This window comes from Rhinoraja longicauda, chromosome 12 (assembly GCF_053455715.1).
Source record: "Rhinoraja longicauda isolate Sanriku21f chromosome 12, sRhiLon1.1, whole genome shotgun sequence".
NCBI classification, from domain to species: domain Eukaryota; kingdom Metazoa; phylum Chordata; class Chondrichthyes; order Rajiformes; family Arhynchobatidae; genus Rhinoraja; species Rhinoraja longicauda.
The window spans coordinates 31,394,243-31,419,285 of NC_135964.1; the positions used below are offsets into that span (position 1 = coordinate 31,394,243).

The following is a 25,043-nucleotide window of genomic DNA, read 5'->3' on the forward strand; positions in this document are numbered from 1 at the left end:
TGTAGCGATGCATGCAAAAGTGGGATAATATAGAATCAGTGTGAATGGATGATCGCTGGTTCGCAAGGACTCTGGGCTAAACTAATAGTTAAGTGAAGTCGTACAGAGAGATACGGCCAGGTATAGATCCTGCAGCCCACCAAGTCCGTATCAACCATTAATCACACATTTACAGTGATCCCGTCTTATTTTCCCCACATTCTTATCAGCTCTCCCCAAATTCAGCCACTCCCCTACAAACTACACCTACACAGAGGAGCAAGGTAACCTACCAACCCGAACATAACCCAGAGATGTGGAAGGAAACCGGAGAACTTAGAAAAACCCACATGGTTACAGGAAAATTGGTGGAGTCGTAGATAGCAAAGAAGGTTCTTCAGATAGAGGAACATGGATCAACTGAAAAGTTGGGTGGAGTGGTGGCAAAAAAAAAAAATCTAAACAAGTGCGAGGTTATATTTTTTAGGACATCAAATAGTGGTAGGATAGTAAACAACAGGCCCTTCTGGAGTGTTGATGTATAAAGGGACCTCAGGGTGCAAAATCATGGTTACATCACCTAAAATGTATTTAGACAAGTTGATGGACAGGAAAGGTGGTAGAGGGCTGATGCAGGCAAATGAGATTTATATCAGTCTGAAGAAGGGTCTCGACCCGAAACGTCACCCATTCCTTCTCTCCCGAGATGCTGCCTGACCTGCTGAGTTACTCCAGCATTTTGTGAATAAATACCTTCGATTTGTACCAGCATCTGCAGTTATTTTCTTATAGATTTCTACCATGGTCAGCACAGTGAATTGGGCTAAAGGGCCTGTTTCTGTGCTGCACTGCTCTTTGACTCTATGAAATCCTGGGGACCCAAAGCTCCCAGAGGAAACCCATGCAGTTACAGGGAGAACGTGCAGACTCCACATAGTCAGCACCAGAGGTCTCAACTTAACCCAGATCATTGGAACTGAGGCATCAACTCTACCAGCTGTGCATTGTGACGCAATGTAACAATGTTCAATCCCACTTGCAACTCCACAGGAGGCAGCCATGCCTGCATGCAACAAAGCCAAGACAATATTCAGGCATGGGTTGATAAACGTCAAATTACATGTGCATCACAAGAGTTTTAGGTAATGACCAGATCCAACAGCTTTAATCACCTACCCTATGCATTCAATGGCATTATCATTGCAGAGACCCCTACCATCAACATCCTGAAGGTCATCACTGACCAGAAACTTAATGATGATAATGTTCAGTTCAGTTTATTGTCACGTGTACCGAGGTACAGTGTAAAGCTTTTGTTGCATGCTAACCAGTCAGCAGAAAGACAATACATGATTATAATCAATCCATTTACAGTGTATACATGATAAGGGAATAACCTTTAGTGCAAGGTAAAGCCAGCAAAGTCTGATCAAGGATGGTCCAAGGGTCATCAGAGGTAGATAGTAGTTCAGCACTGCTCTCTGATTGTGGTTGAATGATTCAGTTGCCTGATATGGTCCCCAAATCTGGTGGTGTGCGTTTTCACATTTCTATACCTTTTGCCTGATGGGAGAGGGGAGAAGAGGGAGTGGCGAGGGTGTGACTCATCTTTGATTATGCTGCTGGCCTTGCTGAGGCAGCGCTAGGTATAAATGGAGTCAATAGATGGGCGGTTGGTTTGTGTGATGGTCTGCACTGCATCCTCGATTCGCTGCAATTTGTTGCGTTCTTGGATGGAGCTGTTCCCAAACCAAGCTGTGACGTATCCTGCTAAAATGCTTTCTATGGTGCATCTGTAGACGTTGGTGAGAGTTGTAGGGGACATGCCAAACTTCCTAAACCTCCTAAGGAAGTTGGAGTCCTTATAAAAGCAATCATCAGCCGAGTATTTTGCAGCATGTGACTCAAGTCCCAATTCTCCAGACTTCTTCCACCAGGTATGTCAGGAGAGTGATGGAACTTATCTAGTTGTGGGCTGCCCATCAACTGTCCAACATCTACACCATCCAGGGTTGAGCAGTTTACTGGTATCTCCTCCACCATCCTACACATCCGACACAAATTCATCACTGATGTCACTAAGTGATTGAGGAAATTGGAAACAAGCACTGCCAGGTCAAATAGAAGCCCTGCACTAAAACATTCTCAGCTTTCACTTTCTGTGCACTAAGGCTCTAATTTTTTTGTCTGGTTTCTTGCCAACCTCCCCTCTCCCCTGCCTACCTACAGTCCACAAACCAAGCTCGTCCAAGCCATGCTGCCTGGAGTGAAGGTAGACACAAAATGCTGGAGTAACTCAGCAGGTCAGGCAGCATCTTGGGAGAGAAGGAATGGGTGACGTTTCGGGTCGAGACCCTTCTTCAGCCTGGAGTGAAAGTCATTTCAGCTGCTAATGTGTTTGGATATGTCACTAACATTCAACTCACTGACACTGATTGCATTGGCCATTTTCTCAGTATGATTAACACAATCATGTTGAATGGCAGTGCAGAGCCAAACACAAGGAAATACCAGGAGCCAGCAAGCTCATCCCACCCTGGTGAGACTGCACCTGGAGTACTGTGTGCAGTTTTGGTCTCCAAATTTGAGGAAGGATATTCTTGCTATTGAGGGCGTGCAGCGTAGGTTCACTAGGTTAATTCCCGGAATGGTGGGACTGTCGTATGTTGAAAGGCTGGAGCAATTAGGCTTGTATACACTGGAATTTAGAAGGATGAGGGGGGATCTTATTGAAACATATAAGATAATTAGGGGATTGGACACATTAGAGGCAGGAAACATGTTCCCAATGTTGGGGGAGTCCAGAACAAGGGGCCACAGTTTAAGAATAAGGGGTAGGCCATTTAGAACGGAGATGAGGAAGAACTTTTTCAGTCAGAGAGTGGTGAAGGTGTGGAATTCTCTGCCTCAGAAGGCAGTGGAGGCCAGTTCGTTGGATGCTTTCAAGAGAGAGCTGGATAGAGCTCTTAAGGATAGTGGAGTGAGGGGGTATGGGGAGAAGGCAGGAACGGGGTACTGATTGAGAGTGATCAGCCATGATCGCATTGAATGGCGGTGCTGGCTCGAAGGGCTGAATGGCCTACTCCTGCACCTATTGTCTATTGTCTATTGATAATAGCCGATCTACACCAGCCCTCAACTCCCCTTCTGTGCCAGTTCCCCATAGCCGTCAATTCATCAGTCTTTCAAAAATGTATTTGCCTCCACCTTATGGACTTCTAATGATCTAGCCTTCACAACCAGAGATTCATTACCATCTGTTAAAATAAATTTCTGTACATTTTGGTTTTAATGACTCCTTATCTTGTAACTATGTCCCCTTGTTTGACAATTTTCCACTGGTGGATACATCTCACTCCGATACATCTCACTTGGATTGCAACCTTGTTGTGGTCGGGGTGCTTGTGTGTCTCAGTGACCCCTAGAGCTATGCCAGCTGGAGATTCGTCTCCTGTTAGGGTTTTACATGCTGGACAGGTCGAAGGGTAGAGACGAGACGAAGAGCGATCCACTGGTCCTCCAGGTTGGGGGTTGAGCACAGGGCTAACAACCCTGCCTCGTAAAACGAATATGTTACGGAAACAACTGAAGGAATCAACACTACTGGGCATGACGGACTTCCAGGGCTATCGACAGATGCCAGGATGAATGTCAATGGTGAAAGCTGAAAGGAAGCCAGTGGCAGGAAGGTGGAAGTTCTGAATGCCAAACATAAGACTAGGATAGGATTCTGGAATGTATGAACAATGTATGTCACAGGGAAACTAGCACAAGTGACATCAGAGATGAGACGCTACAACCTAGTCATTCTTGGAGTAAGCGAAAGCAGATGGACAGGACCAGGGAGACATAGGACCAGCACAGGGGAGACAGTGTTGTACTCAGGAAGGGATGACGAGAATCACAGAGAAGCCATCCTTTTAAAGAAAGGAGTAGAAAATAGTTTGATAGAGTGGGAACCTGTCAATAGTAGACTCGTGAAGATCAGAATGAAGGGGAAGCAAATGAATACAACCATCATCCAATGTTACGCCCCTATAAACGATAGTGATGATAGTGTTAAGGATGAATTCTATGAGCAACTACAGGCTGAGTTAGAAAACACACCAAGACATGACATGAAGATTGTGATGGGGGACTGAAATGCAAAGGTTGGAAACAACAACACAGACCAGGACAGAGCCATGGGCAAAGAGGGCTGTGGTTTTATAAATGAGAACGGTGAGAGACTAATAGAACTCTGCACCAATTACAATCTAGTAATTGGAGGGACCCTCTTTCCACACAGAGACATCCACAAACTAACATGGTACTCTCCAAATGGAAGGGATAAGAACCAGATAGACCACCTGATGATAAACGGCACATGGAGACGCTCATTACTTGATGTTAAGGTTAAACGAGGAGCTGATGTTGGTAGCGACCGTCATCTGGTCCTGGCTGTTCTCAAAGTCAAACTGAGGAAAACAGGGAGCAAAAAGACAAGCAGGCAACAGTTTGTCGTTGAGAAACTACATGACCCAAAAGTGAAAAGTTCTTTCGTGCTACAATTAAGGAACAGGTTTCAGGCACTAGTAGATATGGATGATCACACAGAGCCAAATGTAAATAATATTAATATTAATACTGTGTGGGAACAAACCAAAATAGCTTATGTGAAAACCAGTGAAGCCTGCCTGGGGTTCAAGCAGAAAATAAAGAAGGAATGGATAACTGAAGACACATGGCAAACCATTAAAAATAGGAGAAAATTAAAGAAGCAAATAAATGAAACAAAATCCAAACGGCTGCAAGAAAGATACAAAATGCAATATCAAGAAGCAACAAAGCAGTTCAGAGGAAAGCCAGAGCTGACAAACAGGCATACCTGGAAGATCTAGACAATCAAGCAGAAGATGCAAGTAAGAAAGGAGAGCAAGGGAAGGTCTACAAGATAACCAAAATAATCTGTGGCAAACATCGGCGAACCACTGAGACACCAATTGTAGACAAAAAGGGCCGACTCCTCACAACAGAAACAGAACAAGAAGCCCACTGGGTGGAACACTTTAGTGAAGTATTGAATAGAACACCGCCCATAATAGAGGCTAACACCCAACAAGCAGAGGATGACCTAGATATTAGCACTGAATCACCAACTAAGGAGGAAATTGTTATAGCTATTAAGTCCCTTCAAAGTGGAAAAGCCCCTGGCCAAGATAACCTCAATGCAGAACTGTTTAAGGCGGACCCAGAACTTGCAGCCAAAGTATCTGTACCACTTTTCACAGCTATTTGGGAAAGAAAGGAGATACCTGATGACTGGTCAGAAGGAGTCATCATTAGGATACCAAAGAAAGGCAACAAGAGAGTGTAACAATTGGAGAGGGATCATTCTTCTATCAATTCCAAGCAAGATTCTGGCAAAGATTATAATACAACGTACCTCAGAAGCAGTAGACAAACAGCTCAGGAAAGAGCAGGCAGGATTTCGTGGTGGGAGGGGACGCATTGACCAGATATTTGCCCTGCGTTACATTATAGAACAGTGCACAGAGTGGCAGAGACAGATATGCATCAACTTTGTTGATTTCGAGAAAGCATTTGACAGCATCCACCGAGACAGTCTCTGGGGCATATTACGAATGTATGGGATCCCACAGCACATAGTTGAAGTAATTAAGAGCTTCTACGCCAACTTCTCTTGCAGAGTAGGGAATAGTAACCACACATTCCAGGTGAAGACAGGAGTTCGACAAGGGTGTGTGATGTCAGCGCTACTCTTCAATATTGCTATTGACTGGGTGATGCGTCAGACAACCGAAGATGAAGCAAGAGGCATACGATGGACCCTCTCCTCAACATTGTAAGATCTTGATTTTGCTCATGACATAGCTCTGGTATCCCACACTCACAAACACATGCAGGAAAAAACATCCCGTCTTAGTGACTTTGCACAACAAATTGGCTTGAAGATAAACCAGAAAAAATTAATGACACTAAACATCCAAAACCCCTTACTAATCCAAGTGGATGGAAACGACCTCCCCATAACTGAAGAATTTATTTATCTTGGTAGTAAAGTCAGATACGATGGCGGAGCACAAAATGAAATTAAGAACCGGCTAAACAAGGCTAGGAATGTTTTCAGAATGCTAAACAATTTATGGAGATCCCAGCAATACAGCAGCAAGACCAAGCTGAAGATATACGGGAGCTGTGTCCTCTCCACTGTCTTATATGGCTTGGAATGCTGGAGAATGACAGCGAGTGACATCAACCCGCTGTCAGTCTTCCATACTGAGAACCTGAGAAGATTCCTTAGAATATTTTGGCCAAACACCTTATTCAACCAAGATCTCCTTGCTCAATGCCAGCAAGAGAGTATGGGTACCATCATCATGAGAAAGCGTTGGAACTGGATTGGCCATATACTGAGAAGTGAACCAGACAGCATCCCAAGAATAGCCCTGCACTGCACACCAGAAGGGAAAAGGAAAAGAGGGAGACCCAAAACCACATGGCGTCGAACTGTAGAGGAGGAAATGAAAACTATGGAATTGACCTGGGGTAGTGGCCAGAAATTAGCCCAGAACAGACAGGGGTGGAGAACCTTCATTGTTGCCCTACATGCCAGGAGGCATAATGGGCAGTAAGTAAGATACATCTCAACATCTGCCCAGTCAAGTCCCCCGAGGATCTCAATAAGGTCTTCCCTCATTCTTTGAAACTGCAGACTCCAACTGTCTTGCCTCTCATGATAAGACAACCATCCCATGCCAGCAATTAGCCTGATGAATCTCCTTTAGGTTGCCTCCATGCTTCTATTTTCACACAGAGTGGTGAATCTGTGGAATTCTCTGCCACAGAAGGTAGTTGAGGCCAGTTCATTGGCTATATTTAAGAGGGAGTTAGATGTGGCCCTTGTGGCAAAAGGGATCAGTGGGTATGGAAAGAAGGCAGGTACGGGATACTGAGTTGGATGATCAGCCATGATCATATTGAATGGCGGTGCAGGCTCGAAGGGCCGAATGGCCTACTCCTGCACCTATTTTCTATGTTTCTATGTTAGGTAAGGGGGATCAAAACTGCAGTATTCCAGGTGTAGCTCACCAACACCCTATAAATCCATAACAAATCTGTCCCATCCTTGAACTCTAACTCAGTCATAATAAAGCACAACTTGCTGTTTGCCTTCTCAATGACATGTTGCACCTGCCTGCTAACTGTTTATGATCCATGCAATAGAACACTCCAATCCCTCTGAACTTCACTCCATTTAGATAATAATCTATCTTTTGATTACTCTTACCAAAGTGCAAGACCTCACACTTCCCTACATTAAACTCTATCTGCAATTAAACTCAATTTCCCCAATCATTTCATCTGTCCAGGTCCTGTTGCAGAATCATGTGTCCACATCAAATACCCGTGCACCCGTATCAATGACAAATTTGAAAACCTTAAGCTTTGTAAGTAGTAAATAACTGAGGGCCAAGAACCGTTCGTCGGGGAACCCCACTCGTTGTATCCAGAGGGCTGAATCCTGTTCCTATTTTCTCTAGGACTTTCATGGTACTCCTCGTCAGTCCACTTTCATCTTTGCTTCCATATCCTAACTCACACAGACCTGTTCCGTCACTTCCCAGGCATGCAATAATCCACACTGGCCTTGAGTTCAGCAATTTGATTCATAAATTCTATCTTTGTTAAAAAGTCCTTCCTGTAGGTCACCCAACATTAATAAACCTTGATCTTGACATTCTTATCATTCTAGGCTCCCTATCTCCCAAATTTTCATTGGAGTATTGGCCATTCAGCATTCAAACCCTTAAATTCCCCAAGCCCCCCATCCCCTCCCACTTCATTTAAAGAATTCTCCTAAAACCTTTCAATTGCCTATCCAAGCATCTCTTGCTGTAGCTAATTGTCAGATTGGATTACAACAACACTGGAGCTGTTGGCTTGTGTCAAGTGACTAGGATTAATTGGAAAGCTCATTTAAAGATCTGGTAAAGCTAATGCCCTCTCTATGAAGATTTGATGATTCCAAATCATTAATCCTTTATAAGTACCCAACTGAAAATGTGATATCTTTGTAATGACGGGATAGTGGTGTGATGTATCCACCCCATCCCTCAACCTTCTGCCTCCCACATGCTCCAGCTGGATATCACCTAGCAGGTCACAGGCACACCTATTATTCACACTACGTACTGAAGATGACTTCATCTCCATGCACCAGAGAGGTCATGTACATCGTAACTTCTGGATTTTTTAACCTGGAAAAAATAGAAAGATGCAAGAAATTACCAACTGCTGCACAGAAAACATTTCTTGAGTATCTTCTTCAGGTACAATGAGGTCCACTTAAAGTGAACCCTTAATTTGCCAGATATCTGACTGGCTACTGCATACATCCACCGGTACACAACACCAAGCACTTCAATGTACTGGAGAAGTATACCAACAGGTGGCTTCACTGACAAGATAAGTCCTTCTTTGACAAGATAAGTGAACAAATGTCAGCTTCCTCGCCTGGTCCAACATCTTTAGATCCTCTTGACCGGCATCCTGTCATATTTTGGAATGGTCTCCGCAGTTTGTAGGGTAGCAAATGCAACCAGTATTTAAAAAAGCAGGAGAGATATCAGTAGCACAGACATGCTGAAATCTATTATTAAAGTAGGTTGGGAATGCAATTTTGGGGTGAAATCAACATGGATTTGTGAAAGAGAGATCATGTTTATCATTTGTAACAAGCAGAGCTGACAATGGTGTGTCTCAGAAGATCTTCAATATGATGTTAAACAAGAGACTATCAAACACAGATATGACATGGAGTTGGAACAGACTGGTGTGGACTGATGAATGGGTAGTGGCAAAAAACAGAAGTAGTAAATGGTTCATTTTTTGATTGGGAGGCTGAGCCCAGTGGAGTGTCAGTGGTTGGTCCACAGCTGCAGGCGTCAGTGGTTGGTCCACAGCTGCAGGTGTCAGTGGTTGGTCCACAGCTGCAGGTGTCAGTGCCTGTTCCACAGCTGCAGGTGTCAGTGCCTGGTCCACAGCTGCAGGTGTCAGTGGTTGGTCCACAGCTGCAGGTGTCAGTGCTTGGTCCACAGCTGCAGGTGTCAGTGCCTGGTCCACAGCTGCAGGTGTCAGTGCTTGGTCCACAGCTGCAGGTGTCAGTGGTTGGTCCACAGCTGCAGGTGTCAGTGCTTGGTCCACAGCTGCAGGTGTCAGTGCTTGGTCCACAGCTGTTCACAAGCCACATCAATGATTAGGAAGGGGGAACCTTGGGTATTATGTCCAAATTTGCTGATACAGAAGGGAACATGGGCTATGAGAAGCTGCAGGGGAGAAGGAGAAAGGAAATATTCAGGGAACCAAATGAGACTGGTGAGAGAGAACAAGAGTAAAATAGGTGTAAAATTCAAACAAAGTATGCTTCTATTTATAATGACAGAAATGACGTTAAATTAATATCAAAAACCAGCCATTCAGTTCTGTGCTAGGGTTTATCTCAGTGAGAGACAGGCAATCCCATCAACATTTCCTCTTAGAGTCAGGGAAACACTGGGGTGGTAAAATGCCAGGGCCTTGGGTGGAGCTGGGGCAGAACGAGCAGGTGCTACACTGTCAGATGTCCCTTTTGCTCCCTCGAGTGAATGTCTCGATGCCTCCCGGATCGCCATGTAGAAGCCCAGGTCGGGGCCCGGCTGGGGCTTCACGGGTAGAAGCCCGGGTCAGGCGAAGCAGCTGACGGAACCCGCGGCTAAGGCCCAGGTTGGCACCACGAAGGCGATGAAGTGGGACGGCGACACCGGTGAAGCCTCGCGACGATGGGGCCTTGGCAGCGGTGAAGCCTCGTGACGATGGGGCCTTGGCAGCGGTGAAGCCTCGCGGTGGCAGCGATGCCTCGCGGGTCGACCCACGACGAGAGCATGGAGGACCACCGTGAGGGGGAAGGGGAAGAACAATGGAGGACCCGGCGTGAGGGGACTGCCATGAGGGAGGTGGGGGGGAAAACAATGGAGGACCCAGTGTGAGAGGGACCACCGAGAGGGGGAATGGAAGGACAATGGAAAATGGGGGGGGGAGACAAAGGACAATGGGGACCCGGCGTGGGGGGACCACCGGGGGGGAGGGACAAAAGGGGTAGCCGGCGTGCTTTGTAACTTTGTCAGCGCCATAAGTGGCTGCTATTTGTATACATTGTGTACGCAAAGACTCTCACTGTGCCTAGTCACATGTGACAACAAAGTATTCCAAATTCCAAAGTATTCCTATTCCTTAAAGACCCGATGGCAGCACTTGAAGAGCACAGAATTCTTCCATTGTCTTTTCAACAAATGGAAATATAATCCAAACATTCACCTCTCTCATGCACTTAATTTAGTTTATTATAGAGATACTGCACGGAAACAGGCCCTTCGTCCCACCGACTACAATGCTTATACCAAGCCAAGTAACCTACAAGCCTTGTGTCTTTGGAGTGTGGGAGGAAACCAAAGATCAAAGCAAAGATCTCGGAAAAAACCCACGGGGAGAACGTACAAACTCCGTACAGACAGCACCCGTAGTCCGAATCGAACCCAGGTCCGCAGCGCTGAGCGCCCATCGTGCCGCCACACTCACTAGCTGCTGCATTTACCCAATCTGCAACGACCAATTAAGCAGTTCAATTATGTGGACAAAAAGTTCACTATAAATGCAAAAAAGCTTTTCCTTAATGTTAAATAATGATGGAGCTCCTCCTAGAAATGAAATCAAAAAGATGCATGGAAAATTACAGCAATTTCTTTGGTTTGCTTCACAGACAGCAGAGACTACCCCCCGCAATAAGTGGCACTTTAGTTTACCGAAGAGTGACTCGGATATTCTGTTCCCTTACCTCTCCATTACCTTCTTCTCTGCTTCTTCCATTTCCAGTATTGTGGCGTGGAAGCTTTCCTCGTCAGATTCTGCTTCCACATAGTCCGGATCCTCCTCTCGCCTCCTCAAAATTTGCTGGTACAGTTCCCAGCTCATGTTGCAACAGAACAGCTGTGCACAAAATGGTCAGGAAAGGCAGCTTTAGCATCCTCAGACTTAATGTGCAACCCCACCCCCTCAAAAAAAAAGACAAAAGGTTGGAGAGCCATTTCAAGGATTCACTCAAGTTCAAAAAGAAATTGCATGCATCGCCATCGCTCATTGTTTTACCATGTCTGGAGTGGTGGTGTCCAACTGCTGGGGCATCGGGAATGGCATTCGCTCCTGCTTGCAGAACTCACAGTGAACAACTTTGGAAGTTTTGACCACTGCTACTTGGTATTGCTAAAAAGAAAAATAACACCAACAATGGAACATGGGGCCGAGGCTTTCTGGTGGCAGAGAGGATCAAGATTCCCCGGGAAAAGGATTTGTTCAGCAGTCTACGTCGATCATCAAACATCCAGTTACATTAATCCTACAATGATCCCATTTTAACCCCGTAGACTGTCCCCAGATTCTACCATTCACTGCCACACCAGGGGCAATTAAGCACCCAACCCACAAATCTTAGGGACGGTGGAGGAAACACAAACACCCGGGAGAAACCCACATGATCAGAGAGAGAACGAGTAAACTTCACACAAAGCTCCAGACAGTAGCCGAGGTTAGAACTGGACGCAGTCACTGGCAATATGAGGCAGCAGTTCTACTGGCTGCAACAAGGTGCTGCCCATAAATCTGTATCTGCAGAGAACTGGAAGCCAATGATGTTCAGCAAAGACTATAAACATTGACAACCACTTGGATATAAACCAGGTGATTTCCTAAATATTCAGTTCAAACACCAGAGACATGGTTTTAGTCCATGGGATGGTACCAGTGGATGTCCAAAATACAAGACAGAAGTTACGTTTATTTGAAAAATAGTGCAGAAGACCAACAATTTGAAACACAGAAACAGAAAAATAGGTGCAGGAGTAGGCCATTCAGCCCTTCGAGCCAGCATCACCATTCAATATGATCATGGTTGATCATCTAAAATCAGTACCCTGTTCCTGCTTTCCCCCCCCAAATCCCTTGATTCCTTTAGCCCTGAGCTAAATCCAACTCTCTCTTGAAAATGTTGAAAAACAATGTATGGAATCATACAATAGTTTGGAAAATAAAATCTCTACCATTAATAAGAAATATGGAATTTGACAAGGCAACAAGTGTAATTCTGAAAGGCATATAAGCACAGGATGGGACAGTGCACTCCCCAAACTAGTGACAACCCCCAGAATCACTGCAGCACATAACTTATTCAACACAATAATGGTGCAAAAGTTCAGAGGTTTGGTTTCCAACCTCTGACCTGCATTTCCTAACAAAATAGGCTTTTAAGTGTGGAAGTAAATCTCAAAGAAACAACTCAAATGAGTTCACAACCCGCAGGTCATCCTCTAAATATTTACACAGTGGCATCAGTAATGGTCGTGGACCAGCTATGAAACTACTTATGTTAGGCTACTGCAAGCACCACGAGCAGAGGTAGGCACAAAGGCAAGAGTATCAAGATCAGGAGGGGAGGGGTGAAAATGGGAATGTGGGGAGAATAAAATGGGAATAGTATAAATGGTACTTGACCGTCACAGACTTATTAATGGGCCAAGATCCTGTTTGTGTGCCTATGGCTCTATCTATGACTCCAATGATTGGTTCTGATAGGCAGGGGCTGCTGAGAGGATTAGATGGGACTGAAGAGGGAGACTTCAAACAATAAACAACAACACAGATTTGTTGCACCAAATGTCCCATTTCTGTGCTTTGAATTTTTTTGTAACTCTTTGATCAAGTCCTGACTCACGATTTGTCAAAGAAATATATGAAATTGTAATTGACAATAGGCAACAGACAATAGACAATAGGTGCAGGAGGAGGCCATTCGGCCCTTCGATCCAGCACTGCCATTCAATGTGATCATGGCTGATCATTCACAATCAATATCCCGTTCCTGCCCTCTCCCCATACCCCCTGACTCCGCTATCCTTAACAGCTCTATCTAAATCTCTCTTGAAAGCATCCAGAGAATTGGCCTCTACTGCCATCTGAGGCAGAGAATTCCACAGATTTACAACTCTCTGAGTCAAAAAGATTTTACTCATCTCCGTTCTAAATCGCCTACCCCTTATTCTTAAACTGTGGCCCCTGGTTCTGGACTCCCCCAACATTGGGAACATGTTTTCTGCCTCTAGCGTGTCCAATCCCTTAATAATCCTATATGTTTCAATAAGATCACCTCTCATTCTTCTAAACGCCAGTGTATACAAGCCCCGTTGCTCCAGTCTTTCAACAAACGACAGTCTCGCCATTCTGGGAATTGACCTAGTGAACCTACGCTGCACTCCCTCAATAGCAAGAATGACCTTCTTCAAATTTGGAGACCAAAAGTGCACACAGTACTCCAGGTGCGGTCTCACTCGGGCCCTGTACAACTGCAGAAGGACCTCTTTGCTCCTATACTCAACTCCTCTTGTCATGTAGGCCAATATGCCATTAGCTTTCTTCACTGTCTGCTGTACCTGCATGCTTACTTTCAGCGATTGATGACCAAGGACACCCAGATCTCTTTGTACTTCCCCATTTCCTAATTTGACACCATTCAGATAATAATCTGCCTTCCTGTTCTTACCACCAAAGTGGATAACCTCACAACTGCTATGCATCTGCCCACTCACACAACCTGTCCAAGTCACCCTGCATCCTCATAGCATCCTCCTCACAGTTCACACTGCCACCCAGCTTAGCGTCATCTGCAAATTTGCTAATGTTACTTTTAATCCCTTCATCTAAGTCATTAATGTATATTGTAAATAGCTGCGGTCCCAACACCGATGATGAACTTCAATCATCTTTCAATCCCACATGTTGCTACAAAATCAGTAACCTGAAAAACACCCTTCCAATCACACTTGACCAGAGTGAACCCCAAATTTTGCTTCAGTATTGAGGCTCTGCCAGTAGGAACTGGACTTTTTTGGAAGCAGATTTTACAACAGGATTTTTGTCTGTTAACTGAAACACTTATTTTTGGATAAAATGTAAAACTCTATATGAAAAAATCTGATAATTGAGTGCCGTAAAATTACTCTAGAAGAAAATAGTGAAATAACATTGAATCAAAAGCAAAGATGTAGAGTAACAATGTCTACTCACCTTGGCAGGACGAAAAACTTTTGTCTTTTTAGTCTTCGAGCTTTTACTCCCTATCCTCTTTAACATGGTTCATTATTGAGCAAAGGGTGAAACAGAACATGAGAGTGTGATATATATTTGTACTTTTCTAGCATTGCAAGGTTCTGATCTCCAGTTCAATTGCATCCCTTGCAATATTTTGCCATTTCATGACCTGGTCTCCCAAAATGGATAACACAAGATCTCAAGGTCTTTAACCGACTCTCAAGTTCAGAAATGTAGGAATAAGGAACTGCAGATGCTGGTTTACAAAAAAAACACAAAATGCTGGAGTAACTCAGTGGGTCAGGCAGCATTCCTGGAGAATAAGGATAGGTGCAGCACCCTCTCCTCCCTCCCTCCCCCCTCCCCTTCCTAGGAGATAGATTTAAACTTTAAAATGTGAATAACTTAAAAAATTTAACACTGATTTCAATGAAACGACGGTGAGTAAGGTGGGCCTAAAATTGTTGCGCTATCATGTACCGTTTTGGCTGCAGTTCAGGAACAAACAAACAAACAAATGATAGTTTTAGTATACAGATGAGGCACTCAGTACTCTGAGCCATTCATGGCCGATGCAGATTTAAATTCCAACAAGCTTTCTTGGATCACATACATATCTCAGCAAACAACAAACTGCTGGAGGAATTCAGAGGGTCAGGCAGCATCTTTGGTGGGAAATGGACAATTAATGTTCCTCTGACTGAAAGAATGGAGGAAATATGGCTGGTGTAAGGAGGTGAAGGGATAGGGTAAGAGCTGGCATGCAATAGGTGGATCTAGAGGAGGCGGGGTAGATTGGTGGATGGTATGTGCAGGACAGAAGCTGTGATTCTATTCTTTGATATATATTTTACAACCATACAATTTCCAGCTGTTAGGAATATTTTATTTGGTTGGAATAAAATGACAGAACAATGTCCTGAAAGAAACAGGAAATAGTAAAGGAGGAATTTAGAAAATAAACTTGTGAGGAAGGCTGTCAAATGTTACAGTGGGATGTGTGGATCAGTTGTCGATATGGTGCAGAAATTGTAGAAGGAGATTAATCCGAGCAAGTGTGAGGTGTTGTACTTCGGGAGGTTGAATGCCCAGGGGAAAGTATCCAGCAAATGACAAGACCCTGAGCAGCACTGATGTACATAGGGAACTTAAGGCCCAAGTCCATAGCTTCCTCAAAGTGGTAACATAAGTAGATAGAGTGGTAAAGAAGGTGCATGGTATGCTTGCCTTCATCGGTTAAGGCATTGACGATAAAGAGGAAATCATAGTGCAGCTTCATAAAACTTAGGTTAAGCTACTTTTGGAGTATTGTGTGCAGTTCTGATTGCCTCATGATAGGAAGGACGCGCAGGCTTTGAAGAGGATGCATTAGAGGTTTACCAGAATGCTGCCTGGATTAGGGAGCATTGGCTGCAGTAAGAGGTGGGACAAACGTGGATTGTTTTCTCTGGAACATCAGAGGTTGAGGGGAGTATATAAAATTTTGAGAAGCACAGATAAGATAGACGGCCAGATCCTTTATCCCAGGGTGGAGCTATGAAAGAGAGGCTTGTAGCTTTAGGCTGAAAGGTGAAAAGTAGTTGTGCGGGGCAAGGATTTTTTTTACACTTAGAGAGGGGAGTATGCCTGGAACACAGTGCCAAGGGTGGTGGTGGATGTAGATACAATCGCAATTTTTAAGGAGCTTTTAGACAGGCACGGATATTTAGAGAGGAGGGATATTGATCACAGGCAAGCGGGGGAGATTAACTTGGCAGCATGTTTGGTACAGACATTGTGGGCCGAAGTGCCTGTTCTTGTGCAGTACTCTTTTATGTTCTATGTTCTAGAGCAGTCAATATCAATCATAGATTAAAAAGAATGAAAACTGTAACTGAAACTGAAAGTTCTTCCTACCTCAGTAGATTTGTCTGTTGGATCAGCATCAGCGTCTTCATAATCAGATTCTTCACTTCTTGACTTTTGTCAAAATTCCGCACAGGCCATAAAAAATTTGTGGGAATGAATAACATTTTTGTATATTTACATTATTTGTATGATTCGTAGATACAGATTCCATGGTTTATTTTCTCCCTTTCTTACTTGAGCTTGCAAAATGCATAGCATTAGCGAATCTTCCTCAAAGCTCAGATACTTCAGAGCTAGCCCCAAGTCCACAACCCAAAACAGAAACAAAATATCCACACTCCACACGCAAGTGGAAATGCTTATACATTTGGTGAATCTTTCACATAAACATGTCTGAGAAATGATTCCAATTATTCTGGTTTAGATATTCACTTGCCTTATTTGCTAAAGCTCCTCACTTTTCTAGAACTATGATGGCATGCTCCTATGGTTTCTGACTTCCTTCCTCTTCTGACAGATCCCAGTCCCCCTCTCCTCCAGCCACACACTTAAAAACTGGCCCCAAATGCTCAGAGATCGACTCTAAACCCAAGAACATCTGCCTTCCTTTATCCTCTCTTACAGCCCAAGGCTTCCTTCAAATCAGCCCTTACATGCTGCGTCTCTCGCTGTCTTTGGGTGCTCTCCAATGTGGTCATCTTCACAAAGTCCACCTTTTGTCATTATTCCTAAAACCTACCGACCACCCAGCTTCCACCCAATGGTCCCACTGTTTACTTACAGGTTAACCGTTCTCATGTTGCCACCTGGCTCTTTTTACTTCAGTCAATCCTCAATTCAAAGCCTGTTCCTTGGTCAAATACCCCACGCCGCTCCCAACCCACAGTTGAGGTTGAACCATTCTATTCACACAACAACATTACATCTGGCTCTTGGAGGTCTCTCCCCCCCCCCCCACCCCAACTCCCCCAAACTGCTTGATTCCAACATTCCATGCACCAGTCAAATGAATTTACTGTCCGCGTGTGGGTGCCCCATTTTTCCAAAACTCATTCTCTGTCCTTTGTGGACGGAGATGTTGAACAAGAGCAGTGGTCAGTGTATCACACCACTTGTGCAAACTCCACTTGCTCATCTGAAGCCTAAGGATGCTGCTGATGCTTGCACAGAAGCAGTGAGAGCCAGGGGATGTTTCAGCAGTAGTTTGGAGAAGGCATCAGCCTTACCCTGCACAAGGCCACCGAGTCTGAACCAACAAGGTCTCAATCAGAATTTTTTTAAACATGCTTGTTCTTACACTAAGAATTTAGGTCAAGCTTCTCTATCACGTCTCCAACCCTGGACTGATCCAATCTCTCATCATAGCATCCTTTGTCACCAGATATCAGCTCAGTTTTATAGATACAGCACAAAAACAGACCCTTCGGCCAACTGAGTCTGCACCGACTATCCAGCATCCATTTATATTTATTCCCATTTTATTATTCCCACCTTTCCATCAACTCCCGCAAAGGTCTACCCCTCAATAAGGCAATTTGCAGGGGAAAATTAACCAGTTCATCTCTGGGAACTGCTGGGAAGCAAGAATAATTGCAGGAAATCCTCACGGTTATAGGGACAACACAGAAACACCACACAGAGTAGCAGGTCAGGATTGAACCGAGGTCTCCAGCACTGTAAGGCAATGGCTCTACCTGCTGTGCCAGTGCTGCCCAATGCTGCAAGCTCCTCCCACCACTGCAGGATGGCTTCACTGAAACCATCTCAAACCCACCCGTGTGTCCACCCCCCACTGCTCTAAATGCCTCCAAGCTCCAACCAATCCTCCTACTCACCTGCACTCCCACCTCACAAAGCAGCAACACACCCTCCCCCATCCATCGTATTTGCCAGCCATCGTATTTGTGGAGGGAAGAAGAAACAGGCACAGCGCAGCCCACTGCAGGTACCCACAGCCTGGTTAACACAAGTCAGAGTGGGTGATGGTAGTTACAGAGAGTGAAACTCTTACCTCAGTCTGACTATAGTCAGTTTCCTCAGTTAAAGAAAAATCACTTTCAAACTTCTTTAGAGTCACCTCTTTCTGCAAACAAAAAAGAACGCTAGACAGAATGCAGTAATTAGACACTGTTAAATCATTCCCGCAGAAAGATCATTGACCCGAAACATTAACTCTTCCGCTTTCTTTCTCCATAGAGGCGACCCGTCCTGCTCAATGTTTCCAGCATACTTAGTTTTTATTTCAGCTCTCCAGCATCTGCACTTTTGTTTCTCAGATAGATTATTCACTTCATCCTCAGCTCAGCAATCTTGCTTGCTGTTTCTTTTTCCATTTCATTACACGGGCTCAAGAAATGGAATGCATAGGCACAAGATATCTTCAAAGCTCAGACACTTAGTAATTGCCTCCTGCACCACCCACTCTCAGTTGGTCCGCTGCACCTGGTTGACAGAATGATAAATTTGCCGCAATATATCGGTGTACTGCAGAGAAGAGTGGTGCCGGAAATAACAAAGACCTTTACCGGATGGATGTGGGATATTCCTGCAAAACCTTGCAACGTATGGGGAGAAGGCAGGAACGGGGTACTGATTGATAGTGATCAGCCATGATCGCATTGAATGGCGGTGCTGGCTCGAAGGGCTGAATGGCCTACTCCTGCACCTATTGTCTATTGTCTATTGTGCCACACATTGAAGATGGTGACCCAATTTTCCCAGCAGAAGAGGATACATGTCTTGGACTGGGCTGGTAACTCACTCTAAACTGTCAGAACCAAATTGTGCCAAAGACTTAATAAAGAACCATGGTGGAAATATAATGTACTAAAGGTACAAAGCTGTAATGATAATGAAGGAAAGGTAGCCCTGTGACATTTGTAATATCTAAGTGTATGCTTGATACAATTAATTTGCACAAGGATGGAAGGCAATCACTACAGATGAGAATGCACAGATGAGATTAATCAGATCAGCCGTGCAAGGAGTCTATTGTTGTTCCTGACTCCTGACTCTCACTTATTCAGTATTTGTCCAGAATTCTCATGTAACTGGCAAAATCATTTAAGAGTATTAAGCAATTTCAAACACTGGAATTTAATTCATTCATGTGAAAAGACATTTTTAGTATTTGTTTATACATAAGAACAGTGCTGTTACTGCTCGTTACCAGTAACACCTTTCTGACGATTTGTCACTTCATGTGATGGTGAGCAGTTAATCATTTGCTTCATTTCTACCGAACACCTTAAAATATAGAATTACAGTGTAAAACTTTGCTATTTAAAAGTACTTGGAAATGTGTTTAAAGGTTTATGCATTTTTGTGTTTATGTGTGTGCGTTACTTTCACCCAGTTTTCATGCAACCAGCACTTGCCATTCCCTAGATGTCAGAGGGCTGAGAGTTACTGCATTGATAAATATTTTTTTTCATTTTACCAAGCTAAGCTTCTTCATCCAATGCTTTTATCCAATTCTTTACCATCAGGGAACATTAACCCCTCCGCTCCCACCGGTCTCCCGTCTCCACACACCCTCCTTCCCCCCACCCATCCTTTCCCTTTTCATTTAAAAGGTAAGTATTCTGGAATGTTGAAAACCCAACATTTTTGCTTTGCAGGTGTGCTTCTATGTCTCTCAAATGACCATTAAGATTGTACCAATTTATTTCTCTTTGTCTAATTAATTCACGCAGCTGGTTATAAATGTTGCATGGAGTCTTCAATTCTGTCTTCATAGTATTTTTCTTTAACCATGAGGTTTAGTTTAATTTAATTTAGAGATACAGCGTGGAAACAGGCACTTCGGCCCACCTATCCCCACACACTATCCTTCACACTAGGGACATGTTTTACAATTTGGACAATTGACCTACAAACCTGTACGTCTTTGGAGTGTGGGAGTGTGGGCGGAAACAGCAGCTCCAGAAGAAAACTCACACAGGTCACAGGGAGAACGTACAAACTCCGTACAGACAGCACCCGTCGTCAGGATCGAACCCCGGTCTCTGGGGCTGTAAGGCAGAAACTCTACCGCTGCACCACCATGCCGCCCTGGCACGGTGTTCTGTTATGTTTGTGTGCTCTGAACTTTCCTGATACTCTCCAGTCATCATTAGCCTTTTCACTATCCTTTAAAAATCCCTTTCAACTTTCTAAATTTCCCATTCCTGCTACCCGTTATTTAGTTTAAAGTTTTAGCTGAACCTTTAGTTACATGATATGCAGTGACACAGTTTCAATTACAGCTCATCCCAATGGAAGAGCTGCTTTTCCCCAGTTCTGAAACCACATCAATCTGAGAGCACATTTTTAACTTTCTTACTGGCTCATTGTGGTTCTGCTTCTTAATTTGGATAATCTCCTTTTTAGTCGTACTTGTCATTGGTTCCCACGTGGGCCAGCTGGGAAGGCTGAAGGATCCATCACCTGAAACATTCATTGTTTCTCTTCCCATAGGCGCCGCATGACCTGCTGAGTATTTCCTGCATTTTCTGCTTTTACATTAGGTTAAAAATAGGCTAATTACTTGCCTATCGTGGGCGGCACAGTGGTGCAGTGGTAGAGTTGCTGCCTTACAGCACTTGCAGTGCTGATGACCCGGGTTCAATCCAGATTACAGGTGCTGTCTGTACGGAGTTTGTACGTTCTTCCCATGACCACGTGGGTTTTCTCCGAGATCTTCAGTTTCCTCCCACGCTCCAAAAACGTACAGGTATGTAGGTTAATTGGCTTGGTGTATGTGTAAATTGTCCCTTGTATGTGTAGGATAGTGTTAATGTGCGGGGATCGCAGACTGGCACGGACTCGGTGGGCCGAAGGGCCTGTTTCCGTGCTGTATCTCCAAACTAAATATTGGTTAAGGATGACGTATGGTAATGAGGAAGTTAAAGAGTGAAAACTAAACCCATGAGACAGAATCCCCAAGAGAAAAGCTCATCTCCATTGAGAAAGACAGAAACAAACATCGCTGCAACATATATTTCCTACCTCAGAATCAGTCAATAAGTCCAGTATCCAAGAGCTTGAGTCCAATGAATGAGATTGCAACTGATTGGGAATTCCCATTTCAAACTCTACAAGGGGAGAAATAAATGACTAGATGCTGGAATTAGTTAACTAGTCAGTCAGCCTCACAGTATAGACATCTTGTTAATCAGAACTGAAATTCATGACCATACAGGACTGTGAAAGGGTGAAGAAAGGTGCAAGTTGATATGCTTGGAGGTGGAAAGGAGCTGTTTTAGAAGCTTTTTGACTTCTAGGGAAGAATGGCATTTACAAAGCATAGGATTGCAAGCTGGCTTCGGAGAGTGGGTGCAAGGCAAAGAAAAGAACCCACAACAAATGGGTAGAGCAGAAATGCAACCAGAGAAATAATGTTCCTTGACATTTTGTTGAACATTATCTACAAGGTGTAGAAGATTGAAGATCAAAGGGAATTAAGACGGCAAAAATCTGAAATCATTATTTTGCTGCGGAATTTACCAGAGATAGAACAAATGCATTTAAAATTGAAAATAGTGGATATACTAAGTAAACTAATTAAAGAGGATAAAATTCCTGCTCCCAAAGAACTGAAGTCATGAATTTTAAAGAATCCAGTGATGAAATAGCAGAGGCAATGCTACATGCTTCTAGCAATTGTTAGGGAAAAAAGCATAGTACAAGCAGGCTGAGGAATGTATATTTAAGCAGAATTTAACATACAGCATGGAAACAGGTCCTTCAGACCATTAATTCCATACTGACCAGCAGCCACCCATTTGCACTAATCTGTCATAATTCCCACATTATTTTCCCCACATTCCCATCAACTCCCATTTCTCTGGAATGTCAGAGTTTGAGGGGAGACCTGATAGAAGTATATACAATTTTGAGAGGCTTAGAAAGGGTAGATGCTCAGAACCTTTTTTTTCCCCCAGGGTAAAAATGTCAAAGACCAGGAAGCATAGGTTTAAGGCGAAAGAGGCAAAGTTTAAAGGAGATGTGTGGGGGGTGGGTGTGCCTGGAACGCGCTGCCAGAGGTGGCAGTGGAGGCAGATACAATGGTGGCATTTAATAGGATTTTAAATAAGCATATGGTTAGGCAAGAAATGTAGGGATGCATGCGTAGTATGTGTTTGTATAAATGCATGTGTCGTAAGGAACTGCAGATGCTGGTTTATACCAAAAATAGACACAGTGGGTCAAGCAACATCTCTGAACAAAAATGATGGGTGACATTTTGGGTCGAAGCCCTTCTTCCATCCTTTTATTCCAGAGATGCTGCCTGACCCGCTGTTATTCCAGCATTTGTGTCTATCTTCGGTGTAAACCAGCATCTGCAGCTCCTTCCTACACATGTAAACAAAGTACTCTAATAAACGAAAATTATATATATATATATATATATAAAATACACACACAAGTTCATGTAACTGTTACAGAAGTTCATGTAAACAAAAACCGCTGTCCTACCCTCATCTATCACCCCATGACCTCCTCAGAAAACTTAATCAATTTGGTTAAATGTTACCTACCCTGGACAAATCCATGCTGACTGTCCATAATTATTCCATTCTGTTCCAAATGCTATTAAATCTGATCCCTTAGAAACCTCTCCAATAGCTTCCCTACCACTGAAGAGGTTTGCCAGCCTGTAATTTTCTTGACTATCTCTACTTTCCTTATTAAACAATTAATGGGTGTCAGGAATAGCAAGAGGTCAGAAATGGAAGAGCTCTGAAATTGAGTCAGATAGAGCATGGAAACAGCCCCTTCAGCCAACCCAATCCATGCTATCATTAATCACCCATTTACATTAATCCTACATTACTCATACTTTTTAAAACATTGTTATCTACTCCCCCCACCAAGATCCATCCACTCACCTACACTCTAAGGGAAATTTGTAATGACCAACAAACCTACTGACATGCATGTCTTTGAGGGAGAAAATTGGACCACCCAGAGGAAACCCAAGCGATCACAGGGACAATGTATGAATTCCACATAGACAGTGCCGGAGGTCATCTTTCGCACCGCACGGTAATGCATGGCACTGTGTTGCTCTCAAAAGTTAGTCCAGAGCAGACACAGAGATGGATGAGCACGAGGCCATGAAGGGGTTTAAACAAAACATCATATATTTTCAGCCCAAGAATCAACATGGGTGGTGAGCTCATGGGGCAGGGTGCACGGGACACTGCAGGCGAGGACATGCAGAGCACAGTTTTGATGAGCTCTGGTTTACAGATGCAGAGATGTTGGCATTAAGAGCTTTGGAATAATCAGATCAGGGTTCTTTGGGGGAGCGGTGGAAAGAAGCAGCAGATTCAATCTGACCATTAAGTGAAAATGAGAAATATGTTGTATGGCTTTCTGCTGCGAGGAAACAAAATCATCGGTAGACACAAAAAGCTGGATCAGGCAGCAGTGCGTCAGGCAGCATCTCCGGAGAAGGAATGGGTGAAGTTTCGTGTCGAGACCCTTCTTCGGACTGATGTCAGGAGAGGGGGCGTCACAAAGATAGGATGTAGTCAGAGACAGGAAGACCAGTGGGAGAACTGGGAAGAGGGAGGGGATAGACGGGGAAAGCAGGGATTATCTGAAGTTAGAGAAGTCAATATTCATACCACTGGGGTGTAAACTACCCAAGCAAAATATGAGGTGCTGTTCCTCCAATTTGAGCTGGACCTCACTCTGACAATGGAGGAGGCCCAGGCCAGAAAAGTCAGATTGGGAATGGGAGGGGGGAGTTGAAGTGCTGAGCCACTGCGAGATCAGGTTGGTTAAGACGGACTGAGCAGAGGTGTTGAGCGAACCCCCGTTGGAGGTGGCGGAAATGTTGGAGGATAATTTGTTGTATGCGACTGCTGATGGGGTGGAAGGTGAGGACAAGGGGGACTCTATCCTTGTTACGAATAGGGGAAGGGGAGCAAGAGTGGAGCAGCAGGATATTGAGGAGATCCTAATGAGAGCCTCATCTGTAATGGAAGAGGGGAACCCCCGTTTCCTAAAGAATGAGGACATCTCCGGTGCCCTAGTATGGAACACCTCATCCTGGGCGCACATGCAGCGTAGACGGAGGAATTGGGTGTAGGGGATAGAGATTTTACAGGAAACAGGGTGGGAAGAAGTGTAGTCAAGATAGTTATGGAAGTCAGATGGTTTGTAGTAGATGTCCATCACTAGTCTGTCTCCTGTGATGGAGATGGTGAGATCCAGAAACGGTAGGGAGATTTCGGAGATGGCCCAAGTATATTTAAGAGCAGGATGGAAATTAGTGGTGAAATTGATGGTCAGTGAGTTCTGCATGGGTACAAGACGTACCTATAATCAGTGCAAACGAAAAATCCCCTGAAACAAGAACAGGCTAAATGCGAGACATTAAATGCAGCAAAGTTACATCCACCTGTCACCGAAGAACCTGGAGTGTTCAAAGAAATCCAGGTGGTCTGTGTCTCCATTGTGTTCATTCCTTTTTGCTCCACTTCCTTGCCTTCTTGGCGCGTGGATATTAGAGAAACATAATTGGCGATTCCCACTGCATCAGGTAATTCCTCATACCTATTGAAGATGATTACCCCATTATTAAAGCAAAACAAAAGTAGGTGCCTCCCCAAAATGAGTCCCTTTAAAGAATATTTAAATCACTGCTACTTCCTATTTTGAGCCATGCATTAAAATACAGAGCTATGTTACTAAATTAGAGGCGAGCTAACACAAATGAGTTAATGGTCGTGATCCCAAGGATTGGGTGAATTAAAAAGGATGCAGAGGGAGCATTAAGAGCTACACAAAGGGAACATGAGAGGAAACAGATAGGTTCATCTCGACATATTGGCTAACTAAGCACAGGACAAGATGGAGGAGATATTGGAGGGAGGGGAAGGGCAGGTGTACCTGACCTGTGCATATAGGACAGTGCAGTTAGGTGTTGAGCTACTTTACTTCATAACATCCTTATGCGACATTTCGCCCTTTCAGAGAAATCCCCTTTGTTCCACCCACCACCCTCCCCATCTACGCTGCTATCCAGACAAGCTTTCTTCAACCCG

General features: G+C 44.2%; 1 protein-coding gene across 1 annotated transcript in view; it reads right to left on the bottom strand.

Moving 5' to 3' along the window:
* The window catches only part of LOC144598441 (uncharacterized), a 34,147-nt gene that overhangs the window by 7,240 nt on the left and 1,864 nt on the right, over positions 1–25,043 (bottom strand). Inside the window, exons 3-9 of the mRNA XM_078408583.1 lie at positions 24,398–24,552; positions 20,992–21,077; positions 18,014–18,085; positions 16,051–16,113; positions 11,164–11,277; positions 10,853–11,004; positions 8,176–8,240 (exon numbers count right to left, since the gene is read on the bottom strand). Coding sequence (XP_078264709.1) covers positions 8,176–8,240; positions 10,853–11,004; positions 11,164–11,277; positions 16,051–16,113; positions 18,014–18,085; positions 20,992–21,077; positions 24,398–24,552 — 707 coding nt within the window. The remainder of the gene's footprint in view (positions 1–8,175; positions 8,241–10,852; positions 11,005–11,163; positions 11,278–16,050; positions 16,114–18,013; positions 18,086–20,991; positions 21,078–24,397; positions 24,553–25,043) is intronic.